Below are 16,067 nucleotides of genomic sequence, written 5' to 3'. Positions count from 1 at the left end.
ATACTATTTTTTCCATATGAGAATATCAACCATGTGCTCTCTCCCTTTCTTCACTCTACAGCCAGGAAATCCAGTGACAAAGTTAGTGTGTAAAGCATGCAAGTGTGCTCGTGTAATACGATTGGTTTGTAGGAGTTTACATAATAAGTGTGATGGCATACACATATACTACTACCTACCTAACCAGGATGGAGTGTGGAGTTTGTGTACTAATAGGTAATATACCAACCATTATACTACAGGGAAATTAACAAGTTAACCTGTGTAAATGTACTGCCTGCTCACATAGTGTGCCATTCTATGGAAGTTTGCCTGTTACTTCATGGAGCAGTGCACATGTCCTCGCAAGCTAATAGATAACGCTATGCAACACACACACACACACACAACACACACACACACACACACACACACACACACACACACACACACACACACACACACACACACACACACACACACACACACACACACACACACACACACACACACACACACACACACACACACACACACACACACACACACACACACACACACAACCACATGCACAAGAACACACACCAAAACACATACAGCATGTGTGCACACAAACATATGGACACACACTGACACACTGACACACTGACACACTGACACACTGACACACTGACACACTGACACATAGAAATACAGGCTCAAGCATCAGCGTTGACACAGGCAGACCACCACCCACCCAGATAGGAGGTGTTGACAGGCATTTGTCAAAACCTGTTAATAAATAAATCCTTTCAAAGACTTGTGTACACACATGCAGCAGTTCATTTGAACTATGTCTTTGTCTGTGTGTGTGCCTGTGTGTGTGTGCATGCGTATGTTTGTGTGTGTGTGCGAATGTGTTTTTGTGTTTGTGTGCGTGTGTTTGTGTGTGTGTGTGTGTGTGTGTGTGTGTGTGTGCATGTTCGTGTTTGTGTGTGTGCGTACGTGTGGTTGTGTGTGTGATTACGTGTGTTTTTGCATTTGTGTGTGTGCGTGTGTGTGTGGAGACAGAGAGGTCTTGATTTATTGACAGCTTATTAGCATTTGACTTGTCAACTCCCTGCATCATCCATCATTCCTGTGCCCTTCAACACACAGTAACACTAACCATAGGCAGAGAAACTCTACATTTCACAACAGACTAGCCTTTCTATTTTCCATAATCCACAAGCAGCCTATTCTTACCTCATTCTACTGACATTATTGGATTTATGCTGAGATACACTGAGCATACAGTACCAGTCAAAAGTTTGGACACACCTACTCATTCAAAGGTTTTTCTTTATTTTCACAATTTTTTACATTGTAGAATAATCGTGAAGACATGAAAACTATGAAATAACACATATGGAATCATGTAGTAACCAAAAAAGTGTTAAACAAATCAGCTGTTCTTGCCATTATATGGACTTGGTCTTTTACCAAATAGGGCTATCTTCTGTATACCACCCCTACCTTGCCACAACACAACTGATTGGCTCAAATGCATTAAGAAGGAAAGAAATTCCAAAAATTAACTTTTAACAAGGCACACCTGTTAATTGAAATGCATTCCAGGTGACTACCTCATGAAGCTGGTTGAGAGAATGCCAAGAGTGTGCAAAGCTGTCATCAAGGCAAAGGGTGGCGATTTTTGAAGAATCTCAAATATAAAATATATTTTGATTTGTTTAACACTTTTTAGCTTACTACATGATTCCATATGTGTTATTTTATAGTTTTGATGTCTTCACTATTGTTCTACAATGTAATTTTTTTTATTTAATCTTATTTTTAAATGTATGACCAACCAAAGAAATAAGTCAGGGCCTGTGTCTCAGAGTAAAAATGTGTCTCAGAGTAAGACTGCTGATCTAGGAACAGTTTTGCCTTTTAGATCATAATGAAAACGATTACATGGACATGGGGGGACCTGATCCTAGATCAGCAGTCCTACTCTGAAACACGTTGCGAATATGAGCCCTGGTAGCTTGAATGATCAGAGAAAGCAAGTGGCACCACCTTGTGGTGGACAAATGAATAGTTTTAAATCCTCCCCTTGCCCTGCACTTTAGATAAGCAAACACAAACCACACAGTATATAAATATATTCTCACAGAGGCTCTAGAGTTTAGTCTGTTTGTTTCTCTCATTCACACTGGAATATCCAGTTTACTTTATGTATGCTTCAGATATATGAATGTGGCCATTCCATACTATACCAAACAAATGAATTCTAGTGACAATGACGTACACCACTTTCTCAAAGCCATGCTTGATGGTCATCACGCAGCGTTCCTGTTCACATTTTGTATTAAATGATGCGTTTTGAATCCTCATAACAGTTTTTGCTTTGTACTGAAAATGCTCTATTTTGAAACCTTGACTTCTCACATTCATCATTTTTTGGAGATTGTATTAACAGTGGACTAATGAAAACAATACTAAAAAATAGTTTTTGAGTGTAGTACTCCTTTATATGTACTTTACTGTCTTGACCCTCCTTGTTTACCTGCGTTTCATTCTCCTCGTAACTTTAATACTCTGCTTGTTCACTTTTCCCTCTTTTTCATCCCACTAGTGGACCACACAGCATTCTGAAGTAAGTACTCCTTCACACAACACAATTACTTTTTTTTATATCAGACTTTTTTCATATTCCTTCACTTTTTGGTCCTTTTCTATTTCATATATCCTGTCTCTAAGGACAACTCCACCTAAAAGGTACAAGGAGTGGTAAAATGTGTTGGCGTTATTGGTCCTTGTATTGTCCATGTAATCATTGATGATGTGTGATAAAACTATTTCCCAATTTGGGAAGAATAAAGTCCTCCTCTCCTCTCCTCTCCTCTCCTCTCCTCTCCTCTCCTCTCCTCTCCTCTCCTCTCCTCTCCTCTCCTCTCCTCTCCTCTCCTCTCCTCTCCTCTCCTCTCCTCTCCTCTCCTCTCGAAGGAAAGAGAAACAGTAGTGATGTCTCCTGCTCTGCTCTGTTGTGTCACATGCAGGGTTCCTAGGAAGCCCATTCTGGAGACAGACATTGAGTTCTACCACGTGCCTTCCCATGGAGACGCCAGCAAGAAGCGCCTGATGGAGGACACAGAGGACTGGCGTCCCCGCAGCGGCACCACCCAGTCCCGCTCCTTCCGAATCCTGGCCCAGATCACCGGCACCGAACACCGTGAGTACCTAACACCACCAACAACACCACCACCACCACCACCACCAAGATCAACACCACCACCACCAACACCACCAACAACAACAACACCACCACCAACAACAACACCACCACCACCAACACCACCACCCCCACCACCAACACCACCACCACCACCAACACCACCACCAACACCACACCACCACTACCAACACCACCACCCCCACCACCAACACCACCACCAACAACACCACCACCAACACCACCACCACCAACAACACCACGACCAACACCACCACCACCAACACCACTACCAAGACCAACACCACCAACACCAACACCACCAACAACAACAACAACACCACCAACAACAACAACACCACCACCAACACCACACCACCACCACCAACACCACCACCAACACCACCACCCCCACCACCAACACCACCACCAACACCCCCAACACCACCACCAACAACACCACCACCACCACCAACACTACCAACACCACCAACACCACCAACACCACCAACACCACCACCAACAACATCACCACCAACACCACCACACCAACACCACCACCAACACCACCACCAACACTACCAACACCACCACCAACACCACCACCAACACCACCAACAACACCACCACCAACACCACCACCACCAACACAGCTGCTCAACCCTCTACACTCTCTTACACATACTCCTGTAGATCAATGAACACTTTACCTGAACACTACACAGGCCTTACTGAACACTTGATCTGTACATCACGCAGGCCTTAATGAACACTTTACCTGTACAGAGGCCTTAATGAACGCTATACCTGTCCACAGGCCTCAATGAACACTTTACCTGTATACAGGCCTTAATGAACACTTTACCTGTATACAGGCTTTAATGAACACTTTACCTGTATACCAGCCTTAATTAACACTTTGCCTGTATACAGGCCTTAATGAACACTTTACCTGTATACCAGCCTTAATTAACACTTTACCTGTATACACGCCTTAATGAACACTTTACCTGTACATGGACACACTGTCTGCATCCCAAATGGCACCCTATTCCCTATATAGTAATCTACTTTTGCCCTGAGCCCTATCAGTCCTGTTCAAAAGTAGTGCACTAGTACAAATAGTGTGCCATTGATGATACATATTTTACCTGTACACAGGCCTATCAAATGAATGATGGAATTACACCAGAATACCAACCATCATTCTCTTTCTTGTGTCATTGATGGTCATTTGTGATAATGCAGTAGCTTACTTTATTAGGTTATACCTAAGAAGTAGTGTTCTAATCATATAAATATAATTACTAGAAGGGGCCTTTCATTCACATTTGTGTAACAGCAGTTTAGTTTACTTTTGAGCACAATTTGAAAAATGTACTTCCTGCACTACTTTTTTGTTAATGGGGACACTTCCTGCTGTACTTCCTGTTCAATGGTCCACCCATTATGACCTCATTGACTTGAATGAAGATGCCTCTTCTAGTAATTATATTTATATGGTTCTATACATGTCAATATATTTAAAAAGTGCTGATGAGTGGAGTGATGCTGTGTTATGTTCTTCTCTCCTATGCAGAGCAAGCCCAGGAGAACGATGCAGAGAATAAGACAAGGTAAGTGCTTGGCGATCGTTCTCTCTTGGTTGGTCTTCATTCGCATGGCTGTGCTGTTACTGCTGCTGTTGTTACGGTTACTATCTGGATGATGGGGTTGCGTGTGGAATCGAATAGTCACATGGGGCATTCAGTAGTCACATGGGGAACCCAGTAGTCACATGGGGATCCCGGTAGTCGCATGGGGTATTCAGTAGTCACATGGGGCATTCGGTAGTCACATGGGGCATTCAGTAGTCACATGGGGTATTCAGTAGTCACATGGGGCATTCGGTAGTCACATGGGGCATTCAGTAGTCACATGGGGTGTTCAGTAGTCACATGGGGCATTCGGTAGTCACATGGGGCATTCAGTAGTCACATGGGGCATTCAGTAGTCACATGGGGCATTCAGTAGTCACATGGGGTATCCAGTAGTCACATTGGGTATTCAGTAGTCACATGGGGCATTCAGTAGTCACATGGGGCATTCAGTAGTCACATGGGACATTCAGTAGTCATATGGGGCATTCAGTAGTCACATGGGGCATTCAGTAGTCATATGGGGCATTCAGTAGTCACATGGGGCATTCAGTAGTCACATGGGGCATTCAGTAGTCACATGGGGCATTCAGTAGTCACATGGGGCATTCAGTAGTCACATGGGACATTCAGTAGTCATATGGGGCATTCAGTAGTCACATGGGACATTCAGTAGTCATATGGGGCATTCAGTAGTCATATGGGGCATTCAGTAGTCACATGGGGAACCCAGTAGTCACATGGGGAACCCGGTAGTCACATGGGGATCCTGGTAGTCGCATGGGGTATTCAGTAGTCACATGGGGCATTCGGTAGTCACATGGGGCATTCAGTAGTCACATGGGGTATTCAGTAGTCACATGGGGCATTCGGTAGTCACATGGGGCATTCAGTAGTCACATGGGGTGTTCAGTAGTCACATGGGGCATTCGGTAGTCACATGGGGCATTCAGTAGTCACATGGGGTATTCAGTAGTCACATGGGGCATTCAGTAGTCACATGGGGTATTCAGTAGTCACATGGGGCATTCAGTAGTCACATGGGGCATTCAGTAGTCACATGGGGCATTCAGTAGTCACATGGGACATTCAGTAGTCATATGGGGCATTCGGTAGTCACATGGGGCATTCGGTAGTCACATGGGGCATTCGGTAGTCACATGGGGCATTCAGTAGTCACATGGGGCATTCAGTAGTCACATGGGGCATTCGGTAGTCACATGGGGCATTCAGTAGTCACATGGGGCATTCAGTAGTCACATGGGGCATTTGGTAGTCACATGGGGCATTCAGTAGTCACATGGGGCATTCGGTAGTCACATGGGGTATTCAGTAGTCACATGGGGAACCCAGTAGTCACATGGGGAACCCGGTAGTCACATGGGGAACCCGGTAGTCACATGGGGTATTCAGTAGTCACATGGGACATTCAACAGCAACATGGGGCATTCAGTAGTCACATGGGGCATTCAGTAGTCATATGGGGCATTCAGTAGTCACATGGGGCATTCAGTAGTCACATGGGGCATTCAGTAGTCACATGGGGCATTCAGTAGTCACATGGGGGCATTCAGTAGTCACATGGGGCATTCAGTAGTCACATGGGGCATTCAGTAGTCACATGGGGCATTTGGTAGTCACATGGGGCATTCAGTAGTCACATGGGGCATTCGGTAGTCACATGTGGCATTCAGTAGTCACATGGGGCATTCAGTAGGCACATGGGGCATTCAGTAGTCACATGGGGCATTCAGTAGTCACATGGGGCATTCGGTAGTCACATGGGGCATTCAGTAGACACATGGGGCATTCAGTAGTCACATGGGGCATTCGGTAGTCACATGTGGCATTCAGTAGTCACATGGGGCATTCAGTAGGCACGTGGGGCATTCAGTAGTCACATGGGGCATTCAGTAGTCACATGGGGTATTTGGTAGTCACATGGGGAAATCAATAGTCACATGGGGCATTCGGTAGTCACATGGTGCATGCATCGTGTGGATATCTAAACACACACACACACACACACCACACACACTACCCCAAACGCCCTGATCCTGTTACAGTAACTCCTGCATGTTTAGTTGACCGCCAAATTAGAGGGAGGAAGCCACTTGAGATAAGCCTGGCGTAGCCGGCGTTACAGTAACCTGCTTCAATCTGAGAGGTCTGACTCTGGGCCTGTGCTTAGCATAGTAGTAGTGAATGTGGGCCTAGTGGCTGGCATCAACCCACAACAAGACGCACATTTTGGGTCAGTTTTGCATTTTCACCACTAATGGTTAAGGTTAGGATTAGTGGAGGGAAAGCTGATCCTAGATCTGTACCTAAGGGAAACTTCACCCTGTAGTGTGGATTAGCTGTAGTGGATCTGGTTTTCCCTTGAGAGGACAGAGTTATAGATGAGGTCATCCAAAATAATATGTGTATTCCAAATGTAACAATATTTACTACAGTTTGTTCGACATACTACCTCTGTGTGTGTGTGTGTGTGTGTGTGTGTGTGTGTGACTGTGTGTTTGTGACTGTGTGTGTGTGTGACTGTGTGTTTGTGACTGTGTGTGTTGCTTTCTGTGGTCATGGTTTTCTTGTGAACATGACCGTTTTGGTGATTATAGTGCTGTGGTCATGATTTGCGGTCGCATTGCAGTTTTGTCTTGGTATTCATGTGGTTATGGCAGTGCTTGATCTTGCTGTGGTCATGCCGTGGTCATGCTGTGATCATTAATGTGTTCAATTAAATAATGGCCATTGTCTTTACTTATAGAAGCATCTTCATGACTGGGGATGAGCATGTCTTCTTGATTCCGTCCCAAATGGCATCCTATTTCCTATATAGTGCACTGCTTTTGACCAGGGCCTATAGGTCTATTTGGAATGCTCAGCCTTGTGTGATGTGATCATGCTTCATGGATTGTTGTGACCAGCAACTCATTCCATTCTCATCCATTTGTCCTTTATTCAGCTTTTCGGTAACACTTGAAGTGTTGTTCATGACGTATCCATAACAGTGTCTTTAGCGCATCATAAAGTGTCATAATGGCTTCTACAACTTGAGACAGTTTACATTTTGATATATACTTTTACTATATTTTGATATATACTTTTATTATATTTTGATATATACTTTTATTATATTCTCCTTTTCTTTTCTCTTCCTCTTCTTCTTGACTTTCCTCACTCCTCTCTCCCTCTTTCCTCTCTCCTCTCTCCCTCTTTCCTATCTCTCTCCCTCTTTCCACTCTCCTCTCTCCCTCTTTCCTCTCTCCTCTCTCCCTCTTTCCTATCTCCTCTCTCCCTCTTTCCTATCTCCTCTCTCCCTCTTTCCTCTCTCCTCTCTCCCTCTTTCCTCTCTCCTCTCTCCCTCTTTCCTTTCTCCTCTCTCCCTCTTTCCGATCTGCTCTCTCTTTCTTTCCTCTCTCTTCTCTCCCTCTTTCCTATCTCCTCTCTCCCTCTTTCCTCTCTCCTCTCTCCCTCTTTCCTCTCTCCTCTCTCCCTCTTTCCTATCTCCTCTCTCCCTCTTTCCTATCTCCTCTCTCCCTCTTTCCTCACTCCTCTCTCCCTCTTTCCTATCTCCTCTCTCCCTCTTTCCTCTCTCCTCTCTCCCTCTTTCCTCACTCCTCTATCCCTCTTTCCTCACTCCTCTATCCCTCTTTCCTCTCTCCTCTCTCCCTCTTTCCTCTCTCCTCTCTCCCTCTTTCCTCTCTCCTCTCTCCCTCTTTCCTATCTCCTCTCTCACTCTTTCCTCTCTCCTCTCTCCCTCTTTCCTCTCTCCTCTCTCCCTCTTTCCTCTCTCCTCTCTCCCTCTTTCCTCTCTCCTCTCTCCCTCTTTCCTATCTCCTCTCTCCCTCTTTCCTCACTCCTCTCCCCCTCTTTCCTATCTCCCCTCTCCCTCTTTCCTCTCTGCTCTCTCCCTCTTTCCTCACTCCTCTCTCCCTCTTTCCTCTCTCCCCTCTCCCTCTTTCCTCACTCCTCTCTCCCTCTTTCCTATCTCCTCTCTCCCTCTTTCCTCTCTCCTCTCTCCCTCTTTCCTCACTCCTCTCTCCCTCTTTCCTCACTCCTCTCTCCCTCTTTCCTATCTCCTCTCTCCCTCTTTCCTATCTCCTCTCTCCCTCTTTCCTCACTCCTCTCTCCCTCTTTCCTATCTCCTCTCTCCCTCTTTCCTCTCCCCTCTCTCCCTCTTTCCTCTCTCCTCTCTCCCTCTTTCCTCACTCCTCTCTCCTCTTCCCTCACACCTCACTCCTCTCTCCTCTCTCCTCTTTCCTCACTCCTCTCTCCTCTTTCCTCACTCCTCTCTCCTCTTTCCTCACTCCTCACTCCTCTTTCCTCTCTCCTCTCTCCTCTTTCCTCACTCCTCAATCCTCTTTCTTCATTCCTCTCTCCTCTTTCCTCACTCCTCTCTCCTCTTTCCTCACTTCTCACTCCTCTCTCCTCTCTCCTCTTTCCTCACTTCTCACTTCTCTTTCCTCACTCCTCTCTCCTCTTTCCTCACTCCTCTCACCCTCTCTCTTCACTCCTCTTTCCTCACTCCTCTCTCCTCACTCCTCTCTCCTCACTCCTCACTCCTCTCTCCCTCTTTCCTCACTCGTCTCTGCCTCACTCCTCTCTCCTCTCTCCTCTCTCCTCTCTCCCCTCTCCTCTCTCCTCACTCCTCACTCCCTCTCTCCTCACTCCTCTATCCCTCTCTCACTCTCTCCTCTCTCCTCTCTCCTCACTCCTCTATTCCTCACTCCTCACTCCTCTCTCCCTCTCTCCCTCTCTCCTCTCTCCTCTTTACTCTCTCCTATCTCCCTTTCTCTCCTCACTCCTCTCTCCCTCTCTCCTCACTCCTCTATCCTCTCACCCTCTTTCCCTCTCTCCTCACTCCTCCCTTTTCCTCACTCCTCTCTCCCTCTCTCCTCACTCCTCTCTCCCTCTCTCCCTCTCTCCTCTATCCCTCTCCCTCTCTCCTCTCTCCTCTCCTCTCTCCTGTCTCCCTTTCTCTCCTCTCTCCTCTCTCCCTCTCTCCCTCTCTCCCTCTCTCCTCTATCCCTCTCCCTCTCTCCTCTCTCCTCTCTCCTCTCTCCTCTCTCCTCTCTCCTCTCTCCTGTCTCCCTTTCTCTCCTCTCTCCTCTCTCCCTCTCTCTCCTCTCTCTCTCCTCTCTCCTCTCTCCTCTCTCCTCTCTCCTCTCTCCTCTCTCCTCTCTCCTCTCTCCTCTCTCCCTTCTCCTCTCTCCTCTCTCCTCTCTCCTCTCACTCCTCTTCCGGGTGGGTGGCAGAGTGAAAAAGATGAACACCCAGGTGATCGGACCGAAATACACCAAGCTGAGAGACTGGCATCACGGGGTGTCTGCACGCACACTCAACGTCTTTACCCTCCAATAGTGCCCTCTGAGTGAGTGTGTCACTGGCATAGTACACCCCACCGCAGCCCCCGCAAGGCAGGGGCCCCCCAAGCTTTTTGGGTTGGGGTCCCTCAGGAGATCGGGCCCCCAGATAGCGTATGAAGATTTCATAAGCCATGAAATAAAATGTTTAGAATCACAGGAAATTAGCTTTAAAACAGCAACCTTTTCTCTCAGCCTCATGGCAAAATATGTAAAATAGCACAAGATTAACTATAAAACTGATTTTTTTTCTCTGTCCCATGGTTTTTGTTTTGTTTTTTTCCTAAAAGAAAGCAATTCATTTGGTTTGGGGAGGGGCCCTTGCTCGGACCTTGCGGGTTCGTGTGTGTGTGTGTGTGTGTGTGTGCGTGCGTGCGTGCGTGTGTGTGTGTGTGTGTGTGTGTGCGTGTGCGTGTGTGTGTGCGTGTATTAGCCTAGAGCACAACTGCCATCCCAAACGTCATCGACTGTGTCCCGTCTAATTTTAATACCCAGTTTGGCTCACAATCTCACAGTTTATTCCTCTATAGTATATTGTTCTATAGTATATTGGTCTATAGTATATTGCTGTATAGTATATTGCTCTATAGTATATTCCTCTATAGTATATTTGTCTATAGTATATTGCTCTATAGTATATTCCTCTATAGTATATTCCTCTATAGTATATTTGTCTATAGTATATTTGTCTATAGTATATTGGTCTATAGTATATTGCTGTATAGTATATTCCTCTATAGTATATTTGTCTATAGTATATTGCTCTATAGTATATTCCTCTATAGTATATTCCTCTATAGTATATTGGTCTATAGTATATTCCTCTATAGTATATTGCTGTATAGTATATTGGTCTATAGTATATTCCTCTATAGTATATTCCTCTATAGTATATTGGTCTATAGTATATTGGTCTATAGTATATTGGTCTATAGTATATTGCTCTATAGTATATTCCTCTATAGTATATTCCTCTATAGTATATTGGTCTATAGTATATTGGTCTATAATATATTGGTCTATAGTATATTGCTCTATAGTATATTGGTCTATAGTATATTGCTCTTCAGAATGTGCAATATTTTAGTGTAACAGTTGGGTCATGTTTGAAACCTGATACATACAGTGTGTACTGATGATTGATTGGTTGGTTGGTTGTATTATGTGATCATTAAAAATATAAGTCTGCTCCAGCCAGAGACACACAATATTATTGAGGATAAAACACAATAAAACCATAAGGGTTATTTCCATTGTGGTTTAGATTCCTCCTATATGTATGTGTACTGTGGATATTCAATGAAAACGGACACTGCCAACAAAATGTGGACAGTTTTTAGGCAGAGGACCCTTGATTACAGGGTTGGACTGCTACAGTATGTCTGCTGCTGTGGTTAACAGAATAGTCAAACATATTAAGTACATACACTGAGTGTACAAAACATTAGGAACACCTTCCTAATATTGAGTTTGCCCTCAGAACATACTCAATTCATCGGGACATGGACTCTACAAGGTGTCGAAAGCGTTCCACAGGGATGCTGGCCCATGTTGACTACAATGCTTCCCACAGTTGTGTCAAGTTGGCTGGATGTCCTTTGGGTTGTGGACCATTCTTGATACACATGGGAAACTGCTGAGCTTGAAAAACCCAGCAGCATTGCAGTTCTTGACACAAACTGGTGCGCCTGGCACCTACTACCATACCCCGTTCAAAGGCACTTAAATCTTTTGTCTTGCCGATTCACCTTCTGAATGGCACACATAACACAATCCATGTCTCAAATTGTCTCAAGGCTTAAAAATCATTCTTTAACCCATCTCCTCCCCTCTGAATAAGAGAGGGGAGAATTCATTCTAGATCAGCACTCCCACTCTGGCATGGCCTGGGGAAGTGTTTTCTGTGAGAGGTATTCACACACTCTTCGAAGACAAATTGACATTTTTCTGGATAAAAGTTGTATTATTGTTAGAAACTGACGTGTTTTGGCCTTAGGGCCTTCACGAGGGTGGTGTGTTGACATAGGATGATATCACCACTTAAGGTTGATTCATGCAATATACTGTACTTCTGCTGGTATCATTTCATCCCTGGGATTTAGTTTTTTATAACTTATAAGACCATGTGTTGTGATGACAACAAAAATTATAGCAAGAGGCACATCATGCACCCACAGCAGAGAGAGAGAGAGAGAGAGAAGGGAAAGAGAGAGAGAGAGAGAGAGAGAGAGAGAGAGAGAGAGAGAGAGAGAGAGAGAGAGAGAGAGAAATGATGTGGTGCACACAACATTGTATGCAATCTTCGGGGACAACTTTTGGCTCATGAGCACTACATTCAGAACTACTGGCTAAAAAGTATACAAATGTACCGGAGAATCTCTTTAATACATTACATTATGTACAGGGTATATTAGCCTCAACTTCTGTTATGTGTTTGGAATGTGATGTCATAAAGAGTTGTCATGACGTTTCAATAAAGTTAAGAAGCCTTCATTTCCCTGTATTCTTCTTCTCTCTGACAATAGTTCTCCCATTCTACCTGAGACAAATGATGGCCAGGTCAGGCACGGTCACACTCATCCACTCTCTGACCGTTGACCTTTTCACCTTTGACCTTTCGACTACTCACTCTGCACTCTGTACTCTTGAAGGAAATGTCCCTTTGTGGATCTACACTGAGCTCCAAAGGTATTGGGACAGTGACACATTTGTTGTTGTTTTGTCTCTGTACTTCAGCACTTTGGATTTGAAATGATGCAATGACTATGAGGTTAAAGTGCAGACTGTCAGCTTTAATTTGAGGGTATTTCTTATCCATATTGGGTGAACCATTTAGAAATTATAGCACTTTTTGTACATAGTCCCCCCATTTTAGGGGACCAAAAGTATTGGGACAAATTCACTAATATGTGTATTAAAGTAGTAAAAAGTTAAGTATTTGGTCCCATATTCATAGCACACAATGTCTACATCAAGCTTGTGACTCTACAAACTTGTTGGATGCATTTGCTGTTTGTTTTGGTTGTGTTTCAGATTATTTTGTGCCCAATAGAAATGAATGGTAAATTATGTATTGTGTCATTTTGGAGTAACTTTTATTGTAAATAAGAATATAATATGTTTCTAAATTACTTCTAAAAAATGTCTACATTAATGTGGATGCTACCATGATTACGGATAATCCTGAATGACTCTGTAGCGGGTGATTTTGGACGGAGTCAGGCGCAGGAGGGTAAATCACAGAATAAATGGTTTATTCCGGAACACAGCGGTACGAAGCAATGCGTAAAACAAGGCACACGGGTGAATATCCCGGCGATACAAAATACAAAGTAGCTCCACCGAGCTAGAGTCACCTCCACAATAACTAATCACACACAAAGACAGGGGGGCAGAGGGAACACTTATACAGGTACTAATGAGGGGATATGAACCAGGTGTGTGTAATAAACAAGACAAAACAAATGGAATGATGAGATGAGTAGCGGCAGTGGCTAGAAGGCCGGTGACGATGAATTCCGAAGCCTGCCCGAACAAGGAGAGGAAGCAGCTTTGGAGGCAGTCGTGACAGAATCGTGAATAATGATGAGTGAGAAAGTTACAGACTCACAAATATCATACCCCCACACCCCGCCCAACAACAAATAAATGCTAACCGCTCACTATTACAATAACAAGGGAGGTTAGCATTTTGGGGTATATATGTCACCTCTCACCTCTCAATGTTTTGGGGTCCTAATTGGAGTACCTATAAAGGGACATTGCCAGTCTATGGCAGTGTATGTTACACCAACATGTAGGCCTAATCCCACAACTGGGTCTGATACCATAGAAATAGAATGACTAGAACGGGGGTCCCCATTCAAGACAATAAGGCCATAATGGGTGGACAGGTGGCTAGGAAGTACAGCAATTCTATTTCTGCGTCTGTTACCTGGCATAAGCCGATGTGTTTCACAGCTGCAGTAGAAGTAATACTAGGTGCTGTTAGTGATGACAGGCAGTGAACAACCACATACTCAAAGCTCAGCACTTCCCTCGATATCCTCACTGTGACCACAGCATGTGTTTCCTTCTGTGTCCAGAGGTCCAGGTCTACATACTGTATATCCCACCATGTGCCCTCCCTGGCTGTGTGTGAATATAAAGTGGACTCCCAGTACTGGAGGAGCCTGATCAGGAAGTACTGGAGGAGCCTGATCAGGAAGTACTGGAGAAGCCTGATCAGGAAGTACTGGAGGAGCCTGATCAGGAAGCACTGGAGGAGCCTGATCAGGAAGTACTGGAGAAGCCTGATCAGGAAGTACTGGAGGAGCCTGATCAGGAAGTACTGGAGAAGCCTGATCAGGAAGTGATGGCCCAGGCTCCAGTCCCAATGTCCAATGGGGTTGCTCTCGGAGCCATGTCTCCGTCCAAATGTTGTGCCTCTACCAATCCAGTAGGGGTGTAGTGCCTCTACCAATCCATTAGGGGTGTAGTGAGTGCTCACTTCAGGAGAAAGGAGAGATTATTGTGACGCACCCACTTAATTCTCACTGTAATAGAATGTAAACATATAATGTTATGACTTAGTGCCCACTGTATCGGCAGGATAGAACAGCAGCCTCTGGTAAAACAAGGGGTGGCGGTCTATGTATATTTTTAAATAAGAACAGCTGGTGCACGATATCTAAGGAAGTCTCGAGGTTTTGCTCGCCTGAGGTACAGTATCTCATGATAAGCTGTAGACCACACTATCTACCAAGAGAGTTTTCATATATATTCTTCGTAGCTGTCTATTTACCACCACAAACCGATGCTGGCACTAAGACTGCACTCAATGAACTGTATACGGCCATTAGCAAACAGGAAAACGCTCATCCAGAGGCGGCGCTCCTAGTGGCCGGGGACATTAATGCAGGGAAACTTAAATCCGTTTTACCTAATTTCTACCAGCATCTTAAATGTGCAACCAGAGGGAAAACAACTCTAGACCACCTTTACTCCACACACGCGTACAAAGCTCTCCCTCGCCCTCCATTTGGAAAATCTGACCATAACTCTATCCTCCTGATTCCTGCTTACAAGCAAAAACTAAAGCAGGAAGCACCAGTGACTCGGTCAATAAAAAAGTGGTCAGATGAAGCAGATGCTAAGCTACAGGACTGTTTTTCTAGCACAGACTGGAATATGTTCCTGGATTCTTCCGATGGCATTGAGGAGTACACCACATCAGTCACTGGCTTCATCAATAAGTGCATCGATGACGTCATCCCCACAGTGACTGTACGTACACACCCCAACCAGAAGCCATCGATTACAGGCAACATCCACACTGAGCTAAAGGGTAGAGAGAGTGAGAGAGAGAGTGAGAGAGAGAGAGAGAGAGAGAGAGAGAGAGAGAGAGAGAGAGAGAGAGAGAGAGAGAGAGAGAGAGAGGAGAGAGAGAGGAGAGAGAGAGAGCAAGCGAGAGGAGAGAAAGAGAGAGAGAGAGAGAGAGAGAGAGAGAGAGAGAGAGAGAGAGAGAGAGAGAGAGAGAGAGAGAGAGAGAGAGAGAGGGAGATAGCGAGAGAGAGAGAGAGAGAGAGATAGGGAGAGAGAGAGAGAGAGAGGCGGCAGGTAGCTTAGTGGTTAAGAGCGTTGCCAGAACCGAAAGGTCGCTGGTTCTAATCCCCGAGCGACTAGGTGAAAAATCTGTCGATGTGCCCTTGAGCAAGGCATACCCTATCTCCGTAAGTGCATAAGAGCGTCTGCTAAATGACCAATTATAATTATAATTATAATTATTATATAATTATAAGAGAGAGAGATAGAGAGAAAGATAGAGAGAGAGAGAGAGAGAGAGAGAGGACGAGAGAGAGGACGAGAGAGAGAGAGAGAGAGAGAGAGAGAGAGAGAGCAATAAAGCTC

At 44.9% G+C, this 16,067-nt stretch overlaps 1 protein-coding gene across 7 annotated transcripts in view; it reads left to right on the top strand.

The window, feature by feature from the left end:
* Positions 1–16,067, top strand: part of LOC121584376 (PDZ and LIM domain protein 5) — a 121,303-nt gene that overhangs the window by 75,302 nt on the left and 29,934 nt on the right. For 5 of the 7 annotated variants that reach the window (XM_041900209.2, XM_041900210.2, XM_041900208.2 and 2 more), the window contains exons 6-7: positions 3,003–3,175; positions 4,755–4,791. In XM_041900209.2, the coding sequence (XP_041756143.2) occupies positions 3,003–3,175; positions 4,755–4,791 (210 nt within the window). Of the gene's footprint in view, positions 1–61; positions 82–2,578; positions 2,600–3,002; positions 3,176–4,754; positions 4,792–16,067 lie in introns of all 7 variants that reach the window. The other 2 variants (XM_041900213.2, XM_041900211.2) reach the window with 2 other exon arrangements.

Source organism: Coregonus clupeaformis, chromosome 16, assembly GCF_020615455.1.
Source record: "Coregonus clupeaformis isolate EN_2021a chromosome 16, ASM2061545v1, whole genome shotgun sequence".
Classification (NCBI taxonomy): Eukaryota; Metazoa; Chordata; class Actinopteri; order Salmoniformes; family Salmonidae; genus Coregonus; species Coregonus clupeaformis.
The sequence above is the reverse complement of the archived record's forward strand: the minus strand, read 5'-3'. Positions and strand labels throughout refer to the sequence as shown.